Genomic DNA, 19,225 nt, shown 5'->3' on the forward strand with positions numbered 1-19,225 from the left:
TGTAATTGCCCCTACAGAACATGCACCCACTGGGTACAATAGGCAGCATTTCCTTGATCACACAAACTGATTAATCCTGTTATCTTCTTCACAATATGATGCTTTAGGATCTTGGACAGTTTAGGCAGAACTCGTGGCCATGATGCACAGTGTGACATTGCTGTGCTTCCTTCTTCATTACTAGCTTCCTCTGCTATGTACTTTAAGATCAATGCAAACACCAGAGTATTTTAAATTCCTAATGTTGTGAGGGAGCTGCTAATTAAAGATGTTCTCATGCAAAGCACTCATTTCTATTTCAAATAGAAATCATCTTTGTTCATCATCAACCCTTTTGAAGGTTGTTAAGTTGTCATTTGTAAAAGATGCTCTACATATCTTTCTTTCTTAACTGGTGATTTTCCTCCTAAGGTAAGCAACTTTTGCAGTAGATCTTCCCCTCTTCCATGGTAATTCTCCCTAATGAATAGTTCTTTGTCTTAACTGGACATCAGTGTAATAATTGGACATCGAATTAACTGGACATCAAATAATTACAACAATGAGATTCTTTAAACTTCTATTTTAGAACCATGATGTGCTTTACTTCTGACTTGATCATGAGAAAAAAATTATATAAGTATTTGAAAACATAAAATTCCTTCTTTCATTTGTGTAAGAATGGCTAAATACAGGTAGGGAACAAAGAATTCAGATCCACATTGCTTCTCAGTCAAACAAATGGCAGCATACCATATGGGAAAAGGTTCCAAGAATCACTTAATTACAAAGTGGGTGAGAAAAATAGATCCCAAAATCCTCCTGTCTCCATTAGGGAACAACTGTACAATCTCCCCAGAAATAAGACAAACATTGACTGGTCACCATCAGACAATATTAGTTCGAAGTAGACAAAGAGTACAGAACCACTGAGAAAGAGTTAGAACTATTATTAAATAGTCATGAGACTGTAGTAATAGTCATGAGACTGGTTAGAAATACTGACAGTGACAAATGAATAATGAGACTTAGAATTATTAGAGATATTTACCACCACGTTTCAGGACCTCTGAGAAGTAGCAATGCTGCTCACACCCAAGAAACATGTCAGGACTGTTTTAATTTACCAATTAGTAGAAAGACAGGGTTGCTTCCTAGAGGAGTTGTTTTCCAGGGGAGTCATTTTCACTATAAATTGCATAGGGTTTTCACTATATTTGTTCCTTTTATAAAGACTACTAAAAAAATGGAAACCTTAAATTGTTCCATAGTCAGCAGGGAGGAGATGCAGTTCTCAGGTAGCCATTTTTTTCCATTTCTGATCCAGATGTAAGAAACATGTTAATAAAACATATTCTACTCAACTTCTCTGCTTTGCAATGAAGATCAAGTAAATAAAAATGCCACTCAGAGTAAGACAAATAATACAAGAATTACCTTTCTAACTCAGCAATTTTCTTATCTTTGTCATTCTTCTCATTCTCTACTTCCTTGAGTATTTCTAGAAGTCTGTCAACCTCAGCCTGAGCTTTGCCACACTCTTCTCTATAGTACGATGCCTCTTTGTCAAGCTGTTTCATTCTGTCTGCAAATTCTGGATTCATCCGTGCCTCCTCTTCAGCTTCATGAGCCTTCAGAATCAATATTTTAAAAAAACATAAGCACGACAATAATTTCTACTGCTTTGAAAGCTTCATATTTCAGTCTCCGTGTTAAAATTTTCATTAAAAAGGATTATGGGTATTTCTGTCTGATGACAGCATTTCGTAGAGAAGCATTCTAAATAAAAATGAAAACATACTTTTAATCTAGAATTATATCATTCTGAAGGAAGGGGATTTTATTCATGGTTTTCATATATTAAAGTGACTTTACTTTAAGGGTATTTTTTGAAAATATATTTTTAATAATTTAATTCACATTAAGCTTTTAAAGAATTTAAAGATAAAAAAATTCTTAATAAATCATATTCTCTATATATATATATATATACACATATATATACAATTTGTCCAGGTACATATATACACACACAGATGCATATATCCATACAGTAATCTGTATCACCAGATGTTTCAAATGCAGTTTGATATAAATAATTTAAAGGAGTAAATTATTCTTACGCAGTGCTGTTTTCAAGAGAAAACAATGAACTGCTTTCAGCAGATGTTTTACCCAATAATCCTTTTTCTGTTGTCATTAATACTTAACCTGAAACATCAGAAGAACAAGCCCATTGGTGAAAATAGCACAAACCTGGCAAACACATGCATGGATGGGTGGCAGTTTCACAGACAAGAAAGAACGCAATGAATACAACAACAACAACACTGCAGAGTTCAGTCTTACTCCCATCAAACCTAATGGCAAAAACCCCATTAACTTCAATGGGAGCATGATCTGGCATCAAGTGCTTTAAACTTTTGACTCAAATAATCACAGACAGATGGAAAAAAAAAAAAAAAATGCACTGCAATGCTTAGCCTACCCCTTGCTTCCCATTACTCCTAATTGGCATCTTGAAAGAGCAGGCAAGGAAAAAACAAGTAGTGTAAGGCAGCGCACATTAAACATAGAAAATTCAGATAACATTCTCTTAAGACACAGGAATTTCACAGAAGTTCATTATATTTGGAACTGCAGGTCCTCCAACTATCTTGTTATGCAGAGAAGACATGGACCTATTTATCCTCTTAATTTCAGGGAACAGACGACGCAAGCAAGCAATGAAAAATGCAGATCAAGATGAAATGTGTGTCTTGGAAGGAATTAATATAAACTACAGATACAAGGAGGTTCATACTCTTTGCAATGGTTAAAATTTTCTGTATAAACAAAGAAGAGGTCTGGGTGTAGTATAAATACAGTAAGAAAAAAATGAAATCACTAGGGAAAAAACTTAGGGTATGGGGTTGCATGTAACATATCATTTAAGCATGAGGATAATAAGAAAAAAGATAGTAGGTTTTAAACATTGTTTATCCTACTGCGAGGTTTTTCTTCAGAAGAAATATTTGGTTACCAAAATAAACCAGGGGAATGACATGAGAAGCCTACGAAGCTTACTGGCCTTGCTCTCCTTGTTTTCTACATAGAATAATAATACATGCTCCAACCCTGAATTCTAAGCACATACAGAACTTTCGTAATCCAGGACTCATTTCAAGCTAACATCCAGAATATCTTGATTTTAGTGTTTGCATGAAACACTAGCAACAGATTCCTTTTCATTCTTGTAAATATCCCTGCTTTAATAGTAAACTTTGAATTTTACTTTCATTTAACTAAGTTTTGAACTAAATGCAATACTCCAGTCAGGGGCAATTATGTGAAAGACTGCAAACTAGTTTCCAGTTGTAAATCATGTCAATTTTCCATCAGCTTTAAGAAATTGGACAATGTATTATCTCTCCTAAATGAACAAAATTAAGTGTTCTTTCACAAAACATAAACAAAATTCCTCATGATGGTAAAGGTAAATTCATTCTAGAAGAAAACATAAAACTGAATACAAACTAACTCTTGCCTTTAAGGAAAAAACCCATTGCTTTTCAGATTTCTCCTCTTCTCCTAAGGGTAAATTCAGAAAGTCCTCATTCCCCTCTGGAGACTCTCACTCTTTCATATTCCTCCCTGCCACCTTCCTTTCCCTTCTGTTTATTTTAGTGCATAATTTACTTTTCTATCAACCTTGCTTCTGTAATTTCATGAACAGGCAAAACATCCATTTTCCTGCTTCTGAACAGTCTTTTCTTCACTTTAGCATTCAAAGACTCAATTTCAGCCCAAACTTTTTTTTCTGCCATGCAGCCCTACCCTGGTTTTAATCCAGGACAAGAAACAATGCAGAAGAGAGAGTAGCCTGGTGTTTTTTTGTTTAGTTGTTTGTTTTCCTATTCATTGCCACACTGGACTTTCTATGATAAAAAGATCAAACTGGGCAAGAAGATGATAGTGCTGCCAGTGCACAGGTGCCAAATGCTCAGCTGCCATAGGGGGGTTGGACTACATGATTTTTCAAGGTCCCTCTTCCAACCCTTAACATTCTGTGACTCTGTGTCAGAAATATACAGAATAAATTAACTACAGCACAACTCATAACTAAATCTTCACCTGAAATAATAGATGTAAATTATGTTCTTCAGTTTAGCCCTATAATCCTTGCCCAACAGCATGCTAAGGAAATGAAGTTGCAAAATTATTTTCAATTCTTGTGCTTTCTATGGTAGTCATGCCATTCCATATCTGTGAGGAATGGAATTCTTGGAAAATTCAGTAGCACAGACTTGGTCATTTTACTTCCCTGTGTTTTTTTAATATGAAACAGAACCTATAAAATATGATTGAACCCAATATGATTAAGTTTCCAACCTACACAGGATTATGAGGTACAGCACAGTAATCCATAATATCACATGTAAATCAATACAAACATTCAGTTCAGAGACACGTATAAGATTATTCTCATCTTTAAAACAATGAGAGCAAGAACATAAAACTTTTTTTAAAAGAGCTTTCTGCAGGTGGCACTTTAGCTTATAATGAGTCCCTTGAAGGGAATCCTCATGTTGTAAATAAAGCTGATGACATTACAAGAGAGCAAAACACAATCCACCCAACATTCCTAGGACAGAGGCATAGAATACTTGTGACTGCCCTATTACATTTTATGGATTCAAAAGGTTTGGGTTTGAACTATGATTTTTTTTTTTTTTAATTGTTATATAGAGATCAAGGGTAATTTGTTGACAGATGGAACTTGACTTTTGAGGTCACACAGTAGGCCCAAAGGAGATGAGAGCAGCTCAGCTGATATTGACCCTCCTCCCACCTGGGAAGGGCAGAATTCCTTGGCTTATTTTTGCAGGCTGTAGGAGAGAAAGTCTTGCAACACTTCTAATCAGAAGCCATATGACTATTACATGAATCAAAGCCTCTACCTTTTCTTTTTTTTCTGTCCCCCCTTTCTCTCCCAAAATTCTGTTTTCTTGGAAAGAATACATTTTCCATTTTTATGGGGCTTTTACAGCTAAGAGAGGTTCATGCATACCTTTCAGCAGGAAAGTAATTGCTCTCTTAGTCTCTATCTGTAAATGATAATACTTGTGTGTGCAGATTAGGCTAGTTTCTAACTAGCACATTTGGTTTATGATATTTTGCTGTTCAGTGTTGTGACTATGTTGCTTTATGTTATTTTTATCATTCAGGAAGATAGCATATCGCTCAAATATTAGAATTTCACTAATTCTTACAGTAAATATGTACCTATTCTGATTTTTGCTTACAAGTATCATAAATATTTTAGGAGCAGCATTTCCTTATGTAAACCACAAATTTCCTATAGAAAGATCATACTAGTGTGGTACAGACATGCAACATAAATTATTCAGTCTATTAAAATGTTAGGGTACAGTCATGCATGCATTATTCTGCGTAACAGAAAAGGATGGGTAGATACAATATTTGATTTTTAAAGCTTCAGACAAACATACACAGGAATCAGTGGAGTACTTAAAAAAAAGGAACATCAGAATTTACATGCAAGAAATTACTTTGTAAGATCCTTCAAATTTTATTACTTTCAATAATAAACTAAAAATAAACTGCTGTCACCTTAATATTTTTATTGTCTCTTAAAATCCATGGGGATTTTTATTAAATTCAGGAACTGCTCTAAGCAATACCAACTGAATTCTGCAAGTACTTTAAATTTTCATCTGATGTTACTCTGATGGAGCATTTGAAAAATTAAGCCTTTGCTATTCAGAAAAAGGTTCACCAGAACTCCAACCTTAGTACCTCAATATATTCTTTCATTACAGGACAAAACCAATCATGTAACTTCTTATTTTTTAATTTTGCACTTGAATTCATGGGGTATTTCAACAAGTTCACCTTTCAAAACAAACATGAAGAAAAGTGCACCCAGTTCTGTGCAGATCTTATTCACACAGGTAAATACAGTGTGAAATCATTCACTCTGCAGGATTTGTACCCTCTTCCATATCCTCTCAACTTTGGTACTCAACTGCACATAATACTCTTCTATCCATTGTTCTATTGTAAAAACATTCGATTCAGCAACAAATTAAAGTCATGTAGCTGATCCCTGTGTGACACAGTGGAAAAAACATATTCCAGCACAAAAAAATCCACAAACTATATTATTGCGTGGTCCAAAAAATGCCTACTTGGGGTCTGACTGGTATTCTCTGACATGTACACAGAAGAGCATTAAAACTTCAGTACTTTTAAACCAGATTGCTGTTTTGTTTTGTTTTTTTATAATGCTACTATTTTCAAACAAACAAACACCTAAGGAAACATTCTATTAAATAAATCATCATAATGATTTGCAGTACAAAAAATGTTTCAGGTAACTGCTCGTACACCACCTCAAAGAACAAAGGTAAAACCTTGGCCATGTGGAAATCAAAGAATATGTTGCCATTGACTTAAATCACAATTTCATTTCAAAACCTTCAATGGCTTTGGGGAAAGAAGAGGATCATTCCTACTTATGTTGTTAAAAGTTGTCTGATCCATATATAAGTCGGAGAAGAGCAATGACAAGGAAGAAAAGTTTATTTTAGAAAACCTGTCTCATAGATGTATTATGACTACTGCCTGGTGCCAAAGGAAAAGGATTTTGCCTCTGTTATTTTGGAACTGCTGAGAAGCTGTCCTGTTGAAAATTAAGCACGTCAAAGAAAAAAAAAAAAAAATTAAGGACTAACTTACTTTGGAATGCTACACACAGACTACGTACTAACAAACAGATTCCATGCAAAAGAATAATTGATCTTGTAATATTGACTTGAAAGCGTTTATGAAAATTAAGAAAAAAAACTAATACAAAAAGACTGCAGTCTGAGAAGAGGCACAGCAAGAGTGCAAATGATATGAAGAGAAACACAATTACCACAAAGGTGATCCATTATGATACAGAAAAAAGGGAAAAAGCTCTCTGACCAGCAGTGTGCTGGATGGTCAAGACGACAGCATCACCTCTGCTACTTACAATCCATTTATGATTGGATTCTTAAAACAGACAATATATGTAAATACAGTAAAAACTTAAAATACACTCCAAAGCTGAAAACCTGCTCCACTGACAGCAATGATAAAATTCTCATTGATTTCAGTGAAGGCAATACTTTCCCTAATGTACAACATTACAGTAGTTAGCTGCAAAGCTACTTCTTCTATATACACTATCCCAGCTACACGGTTATTTAAACTTTGATTACTATGTAAAACCATAGCTTTTAAATTGCTGTTACAGTTACATCATTTTTTCTGTCCTGTGATGTTTTTAAATATAACAGTCTCAACCAAAAAATGAAAGCTTTTCTCTGCAGAGAGAATGCTTGTTATAGCTCTTCCTCAATGTAAAATTGGAACACACTTAAATAAAAGGGGTAGACATTGTGCAGTTAAAGTAGATGTTCACAATAACAATAATGCTAAACAAGCCAAAGTAATACTGTTTGGCTTTTTCTTCATTTGATTCATCATGTCATATTTCAGAATTTAATTTAATTAACTACAATTTTTCCATATTCTTAATTTATATGCTGGATGCACACAAGTCTTTATGAGAAGAACTGAACTATTTTTTCACATGGACTTTTGACAATAGTAGTCAGTTCCTAGATAATATTATTCACATAGTCAACTCAGTCACTTAAGATTAACTGAATGAATTAGACATAATTGATGTTTGAAGGATCAAATAAAGTACTGCAGAAGGAGGAATTGAAATGGAAAGCAAAGTGGGGAAAAAAAAAAATCATCTGCATGCTTTCTCTAATGGAGAAGTTGAGGACCCAAAGGCTAGGATATTGGTTTTACCAAAAATACTGTATGTACCTATTTAATACATTTCATATTCTAGAAATGGCCTTGAAGTCCACAAAATTCATTTCTTGGGATACAATGATAAAGCATAGTGAGCATCAGAGGTATTCAGCAAAGCTCCACAGAGGAAGAGCACAACACAGTAAGGTAATGGATCCTCATGCTTTCATATGTTACAGCGGGCATTTAAAAAAGAACTTACTGGATTGTACATCTGATTGAACAACTGTTCAGCTTGCTACATTGCAAAGTTGGAAGGGAGTGAAGCACAGACAGGAAAAGAAGGAAAGATCCAGGAAAACAGCATTAGCTCAACAAAACCAGAGCATTTGCACAGAAGAACTTGTCATAAGAAAGTAGAAATTTAAGATTCTAAACATTCCTCGGTGAAAGTGAGAGGCACTGGGGAAACACAAATGTTGACTTTGGCTCCTAAAAAAGAATAGCTGGAGTAAGAAATTTAAGGTTTGTGTTACTTTCCTTTTCTCAAGTTAAATAACCCATGAAATAAAGAAAGGTGTCCACTTTTGATGATACATTAAGTGCTGGTCTCAAGCAATGAATCACGAGAAGTGCTTTTGGCTGAGGCTGCAATTTATCACCAAAGCTTCAAAGATGGTAATAATGAAAGATTAATTAAATTGTATCATTAAATTTATTACTTTCCTTTTGTTTAACACAAGACTGAATTTTCTATGTGGAATGACTTTTGAAAAGTACAGCTTGGCAAAAAGTACTTTAGCAACTGCAAATATGTCAGAAAGCAAGTAAATTTAAGATAATGAAAAACAACAAAAGGAAGAAATTCTAGAGTGGATAATAGGATTATATATATACACACAAATATATATATATTTAAAACACTTAGCTACCTATTAGGTAATTCCTGCACTTTTTCCACCAGTCGGGATACAAAGTAAGTGAAGAAAAAGTCTGGAATTTTGTCAAAAAAGCCTTTGAACATTCTTCTGGGCTATATAATTTTATGAATTTCAATCCATAATCTTTGTCATGAAAAGCTTAATAATCATGTTTGTGGTTCTAAACATTATTTTGTGTCCCAAAATATATCACAGTCACCTAGATAATTATGCCTTACAAATATCCTATTTATTACTTCTAGAAACACATCTACGCTGTAGAATTAAAACAGTGGGTTTAGAATGAGTATGGTTTTTCCTGATGAAATGTAAAAAATCCAGTTAACCTATACTGAAAAATATTTTGATTTAATCAGACCCAATTAAAAATGTTTATTATCCATACATGAATTTTATTCTCTCCAAAAACAGGAAGAAGGGAAACTAAAGGGAGAGAAACTTCAAAATATTTCTTAAAATAAATAAATTACAGATTTTGTGTGAACTTTCCCATTGTACAATTTTTCTTTCAGGCACAGTTCTTATTACCATTAGGGGCCAAGGAAAAGCAGCTGCTATTCTGTGCACAGAATACTGTCTTCATATTTTTTAGTATAATTTGGTAAAATACCAACATTAAACAATGCTGATTGTACCATAGTATAATAAAAGTTCCTTCTCTACATTGTTTTTAGAGCAGAATAATGTGTAAGCTGCATTCCAATTTCTCAAAATAACAGACAGTCCTTCGGAGGCATTTTTGCAAAAGGCATAAACTGTGCTCATTCCTTCTTGCTCCTGCAGTGCTCAGTGTTCAGACACAATCACACTGCTGGGACGTGCAGGTTAATTTACTCCAAACTATGTTGATGTTCCCCTCCTAGTCTACCTTCAGACACATGCAGGAATACCCCAGATTCCTGTTTCAGTCAGTTTCCTAAGAAGGGAAAACACTGGGAAGGTGTATTTATTTCTGGGGATCAACTACTTTAACACAGGATATTTACAGGTTTGAACATAAAGTATTTTATTAGAGAAAATGTGATTTGAAAAATACTGTTTTGAGTCTACTATCATTAACAGCCAGTGCTTCTGTACAACTAAACATGCTCACAAAGATGCCTGTAACTATGTTTTATGGTGGAAATACTGGGTCTCCTACAAATGCTGGGTGAATTTCCACTGGGGCTTTGGGATGTATTTATTATATAATAAAACTACTATGTTTTCGACTTTCATTTAATAATCCTTTGTATTTATACACAGGGAAAATACTCTTTTCCCTTATGAAAGACACCCCAGTCACCCTCTGACTTTTATAAGTACTGATTTTTACAGTCACAAAAGATTGTCTTAGGATTTCAAGTACTTCAAGAGGATTTTTTTCAAGAAATCCGTGCTTCCAGAGCTTTGTAAACTAGTTTTTTAAAAGAAGAAAATAAGATATTTCAGGTTGTAATGAACCATGTTTTGTAGTGAAGAACAAAGCAAACACATTTTCTAACAAAACAAAACTTTGTCAAACAGCTTCCTCCCATGTTTTGATTCTGACATAAGAGCACTTCTATGCTATCAAACATTTACAGTAGCTGTGTTTCCATTTAAAGGTCTCATGTATGTTGACTGAAAAAAATTCCCTTCCTTTCCCTCCACAACAAAGCATTATAACACGGACACTTAATTGCTCATAGTTGTTTTGAATTTAAAAATATTATAAATATATGGTTTACAATCTGGTGTTCTTTACACTGCAATACCTTCTTCACAGATAAGGCTACTGAAATACTGCTTAAACACAGAACAGGATATTACTCAACCTGGGTAAAAAGAGTGGCAGAATATTATCCTAATGGTAGTGACATTCATAGAACAGATAAATACTATTTTCTATAAAATCATACATTAGATACCAATATTAAAAAAAATCATGTTTGACATACACTTAGTTGTGAACTGCAGAAGGCAAACGTAATGCCTAAACCCATCAAGTACATCATGAGATTGGTGTTCAAACAATGAGAGCAGACATTACCAAATGACACAGAAAAGGGTCAAAGAAACAACATATGAGTGAAAAGCATCAACAAACTTGCAAATCACTTCAGCAAAACTATTTTAATGCACCCGTTTAAATAAAACAATATTATAAAATACACAATTGACGTGTTTTCTTTTAAATGCTTGCTTCCACTACTGGCTGAATAGAAACACCAAATTGCGAGCTGAAATAAACTAGGCATAATTATTTGCTTAATTATCACAGATGTGTTTACCAATAAAGCCAAAAAAAAACAATGTCAAAGTAAAACCTAGCTGGAGTTTGCATTTTGAAAGTAGAATTTTTTTTCTATTAGGAATACAGTGCTTCTTAGAAAATCCTTTAATTTTTTTCCCATGCTACAAACATTTCAACCTACTAAAGCCAGTAGGAATACACAAACATACAAATTGCTGGTGTGATGAATTCTTTCTGCCTTTCAACTTTCCCTCCAATCTCCTGCTGCCAGTTTATTTATTTGTAGCAGCTTCTCAGAATTCCCTCATAGATATTAAAGATAATTTCTGAGGTTCACTATTGTCTTTGGCACAAGCCTCTTAATGGTGGCAGGATTTGATGCAAGCATCAGCGAACAGCATAAGATGGGTAGATTTTAGATTTACTCCAGAAGAGTAAATAAGCTCATCTTTTCAAAATGAGGATATGGGATGTTTTTCTGATTGTTGTTGTTTGTTTTAAGATGGAACTTACCTTTTTCAACTGTGCTTCCAACTTACTACACTCTTCTTTCTTTTGTTCTATGGCTATTTCTAAAGACTTAAGTTTGGAGTCTCTTTTCAGCCCTGCTGATGCCAAGGAAGATGCATGTTCTTTGAGATCGATTAAACTAGACTGAAAAATGACCAAGAGTAAAAAGTTAATTCCTAGGCACCAGGACACTAACTTGTTGCCAACTTAGTAACCACTTGGATCCTGTTCCCCCACCCCCTTCCCCAGAAAGGTAACACAAAAATACATGTGGATAGCAAAAGACACCATTTTGAGAATACAACCAACTGGAACCACAGGAAACAGAGAAACACTCTCATAGAGACAAGCTGACATTATATTCTGGAGGTACAGTTACTTTGAAGTCTATTGTTCAAACTTACAAATGAAAACAGGACCAGTAGTGAAATATTTGAGCCTACTGGAGGCTTATGCAAAGCAAAAACAGAGATAATGACACGCAACTATGCAAAAAAACGAAGCAATATATTATGTACAAAAGTGAGGACTATGAAGAATGCTTAAGAAAATAGCAGTTCAGAAGTTGACCACTGAAGTGGCAGAATTTCAGTACTTAAAATGATTCAGGAGTAATCCTAATGCACTTTCTTTCATCATAATGACACAGACAAAAGGACAGATTTTACTGAAAAGACTGACCTCTTTTTCTGTCAGTTCAGCTTGTAAAGCATTCACTTTCTCCTTAAGGTCTTTGTTTTCTTTTTTATAAGATTCAATTTCTTCAATTCTCTCTCTGTCATCTCGCTCCCTCTGCTCCTTCAAGCGCTCTATAATTCTTTCCTAACAAGAAAAAGAATTGCAAAATGGAAAAGTTGGGAATCATTTTAAGAAAAGACAGAGTAAATTTCCTTATATTAAGTAGCACTCAGGAAAAAAATCAACCTTCAGAAGCAGAGGATGACTGAGTTAACGGTATGAAAGTCAATGCAAGTTTTACCCTGAATTTAAAAGCATCCAATCAAACTTTTAAATACTTGATAAAGATGATTGAAATCTTGAATACAAGTTCAACACACACACATAAAGTTTAACTTTTTCCATACCAATATACTCTCAGCTGTTGTTATCATATCTCAAACATTACAATGTAAGCAACATTTCAGCAGCTGTACAACCCATGATTCATAATAAACCTAGTAATTGTAATGAAAGTAAAAAGTTAACTCATTATCCAAGTTAGCTTAAGTACTTGCAGCACTTTTTAAAAGTGTATATATTTTTCAAGCAATCCTGGTGATGCTTTCATTTTCTCCATACTCTAGGTATGATGTTCCTTCAAAGCCCTAGAGGATCTCTGAGGAATGATTCTGTGCTTTCTAAAGCTCAAGGCATACATGGCAAGAAGTCAACTGTTAACACCAACATGCAAAAAAAAAACTCAAGGCTGATTTTCATCCTAGCAGTCTCCAGCCTTGGAGATACTCAAAACCCAGATGGACCAGATCCTGAGCATATTGCTCTGGTTGACTCTGCTTTGAGCATCTGGGATGGACTAGATAATTTCCAGGTCTTTCCAAACTCATTGGTTCTGTGGGACAGGCAGACACATTTTCTAGATTCTGTACCTCAAACACTGGCTGTTTCTCTTCTGTTCAGCCTCTCAGTTCATCACACTGAACACATCAGCAACTCTGCTGACAACTGTGCATTGCCTCTGCTTGTTGTCTGGATACTGCATAGCACAGGAACCAGTTTGTAGGAAACAAAAGACTGGGAAGTTTTCCAGAAGCTTCCCTTTGTATTTTCAGCTTCTATATATCTGCCTTTCACTAAATATTTCTTGGAGATCTCCCATTTATTCACTCTCCTAATATTTAAATGCCTTATTACCTGCATACAGAGTTAAAAACTGGTAATAATTTCTGTGTGAACTGAATAAATATTTTATTTTAAATTACTGACTTAAAACTTGGCTACCCTTAAATGACTGACTTTAGTGCTTATGCAGTCTCCCTTTGACTCTCATCTGGCAGAGCCAGGGGTAGAAATGTGTTCATACAGAATGAAGGTCCTGCAGCAGCAGCACTATTGAGTATTACACAAACGACAAACCAGGAAATAGTAACAGCTTCTTTAAATAGCCAGTACATTAGCTGGCTTTTTTATATAGATCCTGCAAGAAAGGGATATGGGACAATAAACAACTTCAAGTTTATTCCTAGTCACAAATACTATAAATTCTTTATTTCTTGAATATTAATGTTAAAACGCATATCTTCACTAACTAGAATAGCTTAATAACCACCTAGAATCCACCTGGTTATATTCAGGCTTAGTTTTACATCAATTCTTTCTTGAAGATTTATTTACCCTAAGGATTTTTTTTCCTTCTATAATAAATTAAAAGTAACAGTCTATCATCTTATTAATGACCATTATAAATTTTTTCTCAGTCAATCAGAAAAGAAGACTTATTTATCTGTCAGCTGCATAAAGCTAAAAGTCAAAAACGTGTTAAAAGGCCCTAATATACCATGTTTTACTTGATTAACAGTTAACTTGCAGAAATCCCAACAATGTGTTCTTGTTACAGTCTTATTTGCATTGGCAAGCTTTCCTTAGGCACTAATCTAGGACCTCACAGGTCTAATCTATTTGCACTTTATCACAGCAGCAGGAACTGAATTGCCACAGCATATAGCTCTATTATCAGCCATACTCAGTTGCTTATCTGCTGTATGCTGCTACAGTAGGCCCAACTTTATAAATATCAGCTGCATGAAAGTGACCTCTTGAGCTGCTTTGGGCCAGCCCAAGAGCTGAGATACTCTCTGAAAAGTTTCTTGTTAAAACATCAAGGAAGCTGATAGCAGTTTTGCATGTTCTGTGTTTTCAAACTTTTTTTTTTTTTTTTTGCATAGGAATAAATTTATTTTTTGTTTCTCATAATGTAACCTTTACTGTTGTTAAGAATTTGCAATGCTTGGGAGAGGCTCCAAGCTTGGGGGTGAAGCACCTAAAACATCCTCAAGAGTGACTATGGATGAGCTGATTCATTTCTGACTCCTGACATGAGAAAAAATTTTAGTAGCAATAATGCTGAAAAAATACAATTACAAGGAGTCTACTTCAGGAAATTTTTATGCTGTTATATGATGTTTAAGTTCTCATTTTGTGTTACCAACCTACCTCTTCACTAAATATGAAAGAAAATCTGAGACGGACATTTGGAAAAATTGTGAAGAACAAGGAGCCATATTTCCTAATCCAGAGCCAAAGTGTCAGTTTGAATATTTAACAAGAACAATGCAGGAAAACCACAAAACTACTGAAAGCGAAACTGGCATAAATAAATTTAACTTCTGTTTTAAAAGAGTTTCCCATGATGCTTTTGAAGTATTTTCCTCACTATTTTTAATTAAAATTCTAAAAACTATTCAATTAACAAAAGGTAAAGCCAAAAATTGAGCCAATCCCAGAGCACACAACTAGATGATATAGCTGCAGACCAGGCCTGATATCATTTCGAAGGGAAAAAAAAAACAAAACAGAAAAAAACCAAGCAAACAAACAAAAAAACTAGAAAAAGCAAAAGCAACCCCAGAAAACAAAAAAGCCTTCAAAGAAACAATGTATTTTCACGGAAAGCAGGTATCTTGATTGAAAGCAGCATCTTTACTTGACAGTTTTTCAAATTTCTACATATGAAACGTAATTGTATTGATGCACTTTTTGATAAGAAAGTATCACTGAGGATTCTTCTTTTGTCTCATTTGGAGAAATCTCTGTTCTGTGTTTCTACCAGTCTTTGCAGTGGAAGAAGTTAGTAACTATTGTTCAAGTCTGTAGGCCTTAAAAATGCTACTGCAGACAGAAACAGGGCCACTCACTGAACAGGTTACAGAGTGAGAGTAGCCAGGGTGAACTGGGGAGTTGGGCACCAGCAGGAAGAGGCAGATGTGAACAGTCCTGGTGTTACAGCTGCCACGAGACAGAAAGGCACAATTGTTCTTTATGAACTGCTGGAAGATGCCTGCTTGTTTCCTTCAATGTACAAGAACATCCCAAAGAAACTTACCCTTGTGACCATGGCCTCAAATAACTTTCAATGGAAAGAAATTGTGCATGACTTCTCTGTAAAGCAGTCAGTAAAAATCATACAGAGACATGCTTGGGAACTTCCTTCTTGTTGTGTCTTATGCTCTAAGATCAAGCACCATGTTTCTCAAAAGCTCATATTAATTCTACTTTGTAGTGCTGCTCTCTCTCTCTCTTTTTTTTTTTAATTTAATTTAATATAGCTATTCCCACCTGTAAAAAATTCCCACTATCCCTCAGTGACTGGTCACTCACATTAAAAAAAATACACCTGAATTATCATAAGCTTGAATTTTTTTAACAAGAATCTTATAAGCAAATAGAGCCAATGAAATTAAAGGGTATGATGATGTGTTAAGTCTTTTAGACTTTAGTCTTTAGACTTATGGTATGCCATATTCTAGATTTTTAAGTTTATCATCCGTATTGCTACCTAAACTGCCAGCCACTTTAAATCATTCACTAACTGTGTAGGAGCTATAATCCCATGTATCTGTTCAGAAACTAGATAAATTATTTAAGCTTACAAACTTTTCTTTAGGCTTACAGAGCTAAAATTAAAAAAAAATAAGAAGAAAATAATATAAATAATAGAAAGCTCATCTGTAGAAAAAAGCTATTATTCAATAAGTTTGTGTATCTTAGGTTAACAAAGTAGTATATCTAAGTAATAGAATGATAAGCATATCACTTACAAATGGTGTTCCCCCTTCATACACAGCCACCTAACTTTTATAGGTAACAATTTCTCCATAAGTGATGGAAACAGTCACCAGACACCACAGCACAACTCAGCTTCGTGTCACTCAAAAGCATTGCCTTACAGCAGACCATTGCCTCCATCAGCTGCAAAAAGACTGAAATCTCTTTGGCAGAGGAAAACATCCCATAGTATTCACTGTAAATGTGTCTCGGAGTCACCTGCAAACCCTGCAGGAGAGATCCCATTCTCAGCTGACTGCACCCAAGTGACCACTTTGTACAGAATTCGACCCTAGGGACCCCATGTGAGTTGTACTCACTTCCACTTGGAAAAGCCACTAATGACCCTGATTCTTTACAACATGTCTGCTCAAATATATCCATGCAATCCCAAATGAAGCAGACACAAATTGCAAAAATACATTTCAGAGAAGGATCTAACTTTTCCAAAACATTAAAATCAGCATCATTTATCCAGACTTTGAACCTTTATTACAGCAATCAAATTTAGCTTGACACGAAATTTCCATATCCTCAGGGTCTCTAGTGTTGTCACTATATTCTGTGCTATTCTAAATTCTATAGCACAAACTCTGGGACAAATCCTTACTACGATATTAAAAAAATAATGCAGCTGGAGTTTAGTAAAATGTCACAAATAGTGTATTTGAGAATAACAATATTTTCTTTTATAGATACACACAAAACTTCTTCAAAATTCTAAAACCCCTTACATCTATTTATTAGTTCACATTTATCTCAACAGATTTTTCACAGTATTAGTACAAAAAGACTTGAAAACATCTGCCACTCATTAACTGGGGTTAGGTATTATCCCAATACTTCCTAACCTTCTATACTTCTTATAAGACAACTATACATGTTCTGTTCAACACATCTGCACTTACTGCTTCTACTATGAACCCTGGAAAACTGTCATTAATTCCATGTTTTCAACAGGAAAATGCATTACAACTGAAGACAGACTGCAACTTAGCAAATTACTCAGCTAAGAAGTACTGCAGAAGAACATTTTCTCTGAAGTGCTGAACACACAGGTAAGGTAGAAAAATGGGATACAAGCTTGCTTTGGCTTTTGACTGACTACTTCATGACCAGTGGCAGAGAACTGGCAAGTTGGCATTGTGATTCTCACTTCGCTTTCTACATTGACAGGAGTAGAAGGATGTGCTGAAGGACTGTTTTAAACTCCCACACACTGCAGAATGGCACATAACAGTTGAATTGGTTGCACTCACCTGTGCATATTGAAATGTGAAATTTTAAGATCTGTGAGATACAAAAAGTGAATAGCTGTACTACTTTTTTGTCACAAATTCTCATATTCAAAGTTAAAAGCCTCATCTTACTAAAGGTGGTAGGAATTTTGCCACTAATTTACAGTCTAGATTTCTCTCTTCTGCTAGGTATTCTCAAATTAAAGGCAAATATGTTTTAAAGAAAAAAGAGTAATTATCTTCTTTTTTTGGTTGGTTGGTTTTTTGGTGGTTTTTTTTGTTTGTTTTTGTTGGTTTGGGTTTTTTTTATGAAATACAGTTTCTCTTATAAATTAAGTGCAGGAAGAAACCAATGGTGCCAACAGCAAGCCAAGGTAACAGTACAGCCACTTGCTGTTGGCTCTCCATTTATGTTCTCCTTAGCAGGAGAGAGGATAATGAAATCCCAAAGCCATTAAAAATACCTAAAACTCTGCCTTCTTCAAGTCAGGCATCCATGACACTCAGTTCTTTCAGGGAACAACCACTCATCATACAGATTAATGGAAAAATCTTCCCATGTCCAGCACTATTTACCCCATCCCCATTTACCTCAGAGTCTTGTTTCAGTTCATCAGCCTGGAATCCTTGCTCATCCTACCAGAACAGAGCCTATAGGCTTTGCCACACATACCAGATCAGCTTAAAATGACATTTTCTGGACCTGATTCAGTCACCAGATCAGCTCAAAATGCTGAGAACATAATGAGAAAACATTACCTTTTCTGATAGAGCTTCTTCTAAGGTTGCTAGTGCTGTGTCTGTGTTACTAGAATCTGTCTGCAATGACTTCACTCTGTCTTTTAGATTAGTAAGTTGTTTGTCTTTGTCTCTAAGTTGTTCCTGTAGATTTTCAATCTGAAAATAAAACCAGATCATAGTATTCATCAACCTTGTCTTAACAATCACAGAGAACGTTGGGTCTAGCATCAACTGAATGTATTTATACCACACAAGATACATATCCCTCTGTACACTGCCAAGTCTTTACATGGTGTCGTATCAACAGGTTTTTTTACTTCTGAACTTTCTATTTTGTTTTCCTTTGCTATGAGGTATAATTTCCTAATAAATTACAGAAAAAATCTCAGTGCAGTTGTATATTATTATTTAAATATTTCCTGATATTAATCACTTTAGATTAAGGTACTGCATTATCTCAGTAATTCAAAGTATGTGTGGAATTACCCCTTAAGATTATTAGAGCTGCAGTAAGAACGACATAGAAAAGGAGCAGCAAAGTGAGTTCAGGAAGCCTTAATCTGAGGAAGAAGATGATAACCTACCTACCTAAATACCTTCCATGGTGCCATGCTGTAAAGGAAACTCACCTTGACAGAGATCAGGATGTTTATATTTCAAAAAGACAAACTCAGAAACAAAAAATCCCAAACAATCCAATGCCACAATTTCCATTCACTTCCTTGCTGTCCATGAGGTTTTAAGGTATGTTGCCCCATTTTGGATATTCCAACTACATTAAAGAGGTCCATTTCTTCCTCTAGCAAGTATTTAAACATACTACTAAGGTACCTATAGAAACCCAGGTTTTTTAAATAGGTCATGATTTATAATGGTTAAATCAGAAAGTTTTGTACAAACATTCATTCACAGGACCATATGGATTTTGGAAGCAAATCTGAACAAAAGCACTCAGGTTCTGATTGCCAGTTGTAAGGAACTATGGCCCTGTGGGCATAATGCAAGGAGCATGTGTGGTA

General features: G+C 34.8%; 1 protein-coding gene across 1 annotated transcript in view; it reads right to left on the reverse strand.

Moving 5' to 3' along the window:
* The window catches only part of ERC2 (ELKS/RAB6-interacting/CAST family member 2), a 401,801-nt gene that overhangs the window by 247,552 nt on the left and 135,024 nt on the right, over window positions 1–19,225 (reverse strand). The window contains exons 8-11 of the mRNA XM_071755842.1: window positions 18,225–18,362; window positions 12,127–12,267; window positions 11,449–11,589; window positions 1,417–1,610 (exon numbers count right to left, since the gene is read on the reverse strand). Coding sequence (XP_071611943.1) covers window positions 1,417–1,610; window positions 11,449–11,589; window positions 12,127–12,267; window positions 18,225–18,362 — 614 coding nt within the window. The remainder of the gene's footprint in view (window positions 1–1,416; window positions 1,611–11,448; window positions 11,590–12,126; window positions 12,268–18,224; window positions 18,363–19,225) is intronic.

The sequence above is a fragment of the Heliangelus exortis genome, chromosome 12, assembly GCF_036169615.1.
Source record: "Heliangelus exortis chromosome 12, bHelExo1.hap1, whole genome shotgun sequence".
NCBI classification, from domain to species: Eukaryota; Metazoa; Chordata; class Aves; order Apodiformes; family Trochilidae; genus Heliangelus; species Heliangelus exortis.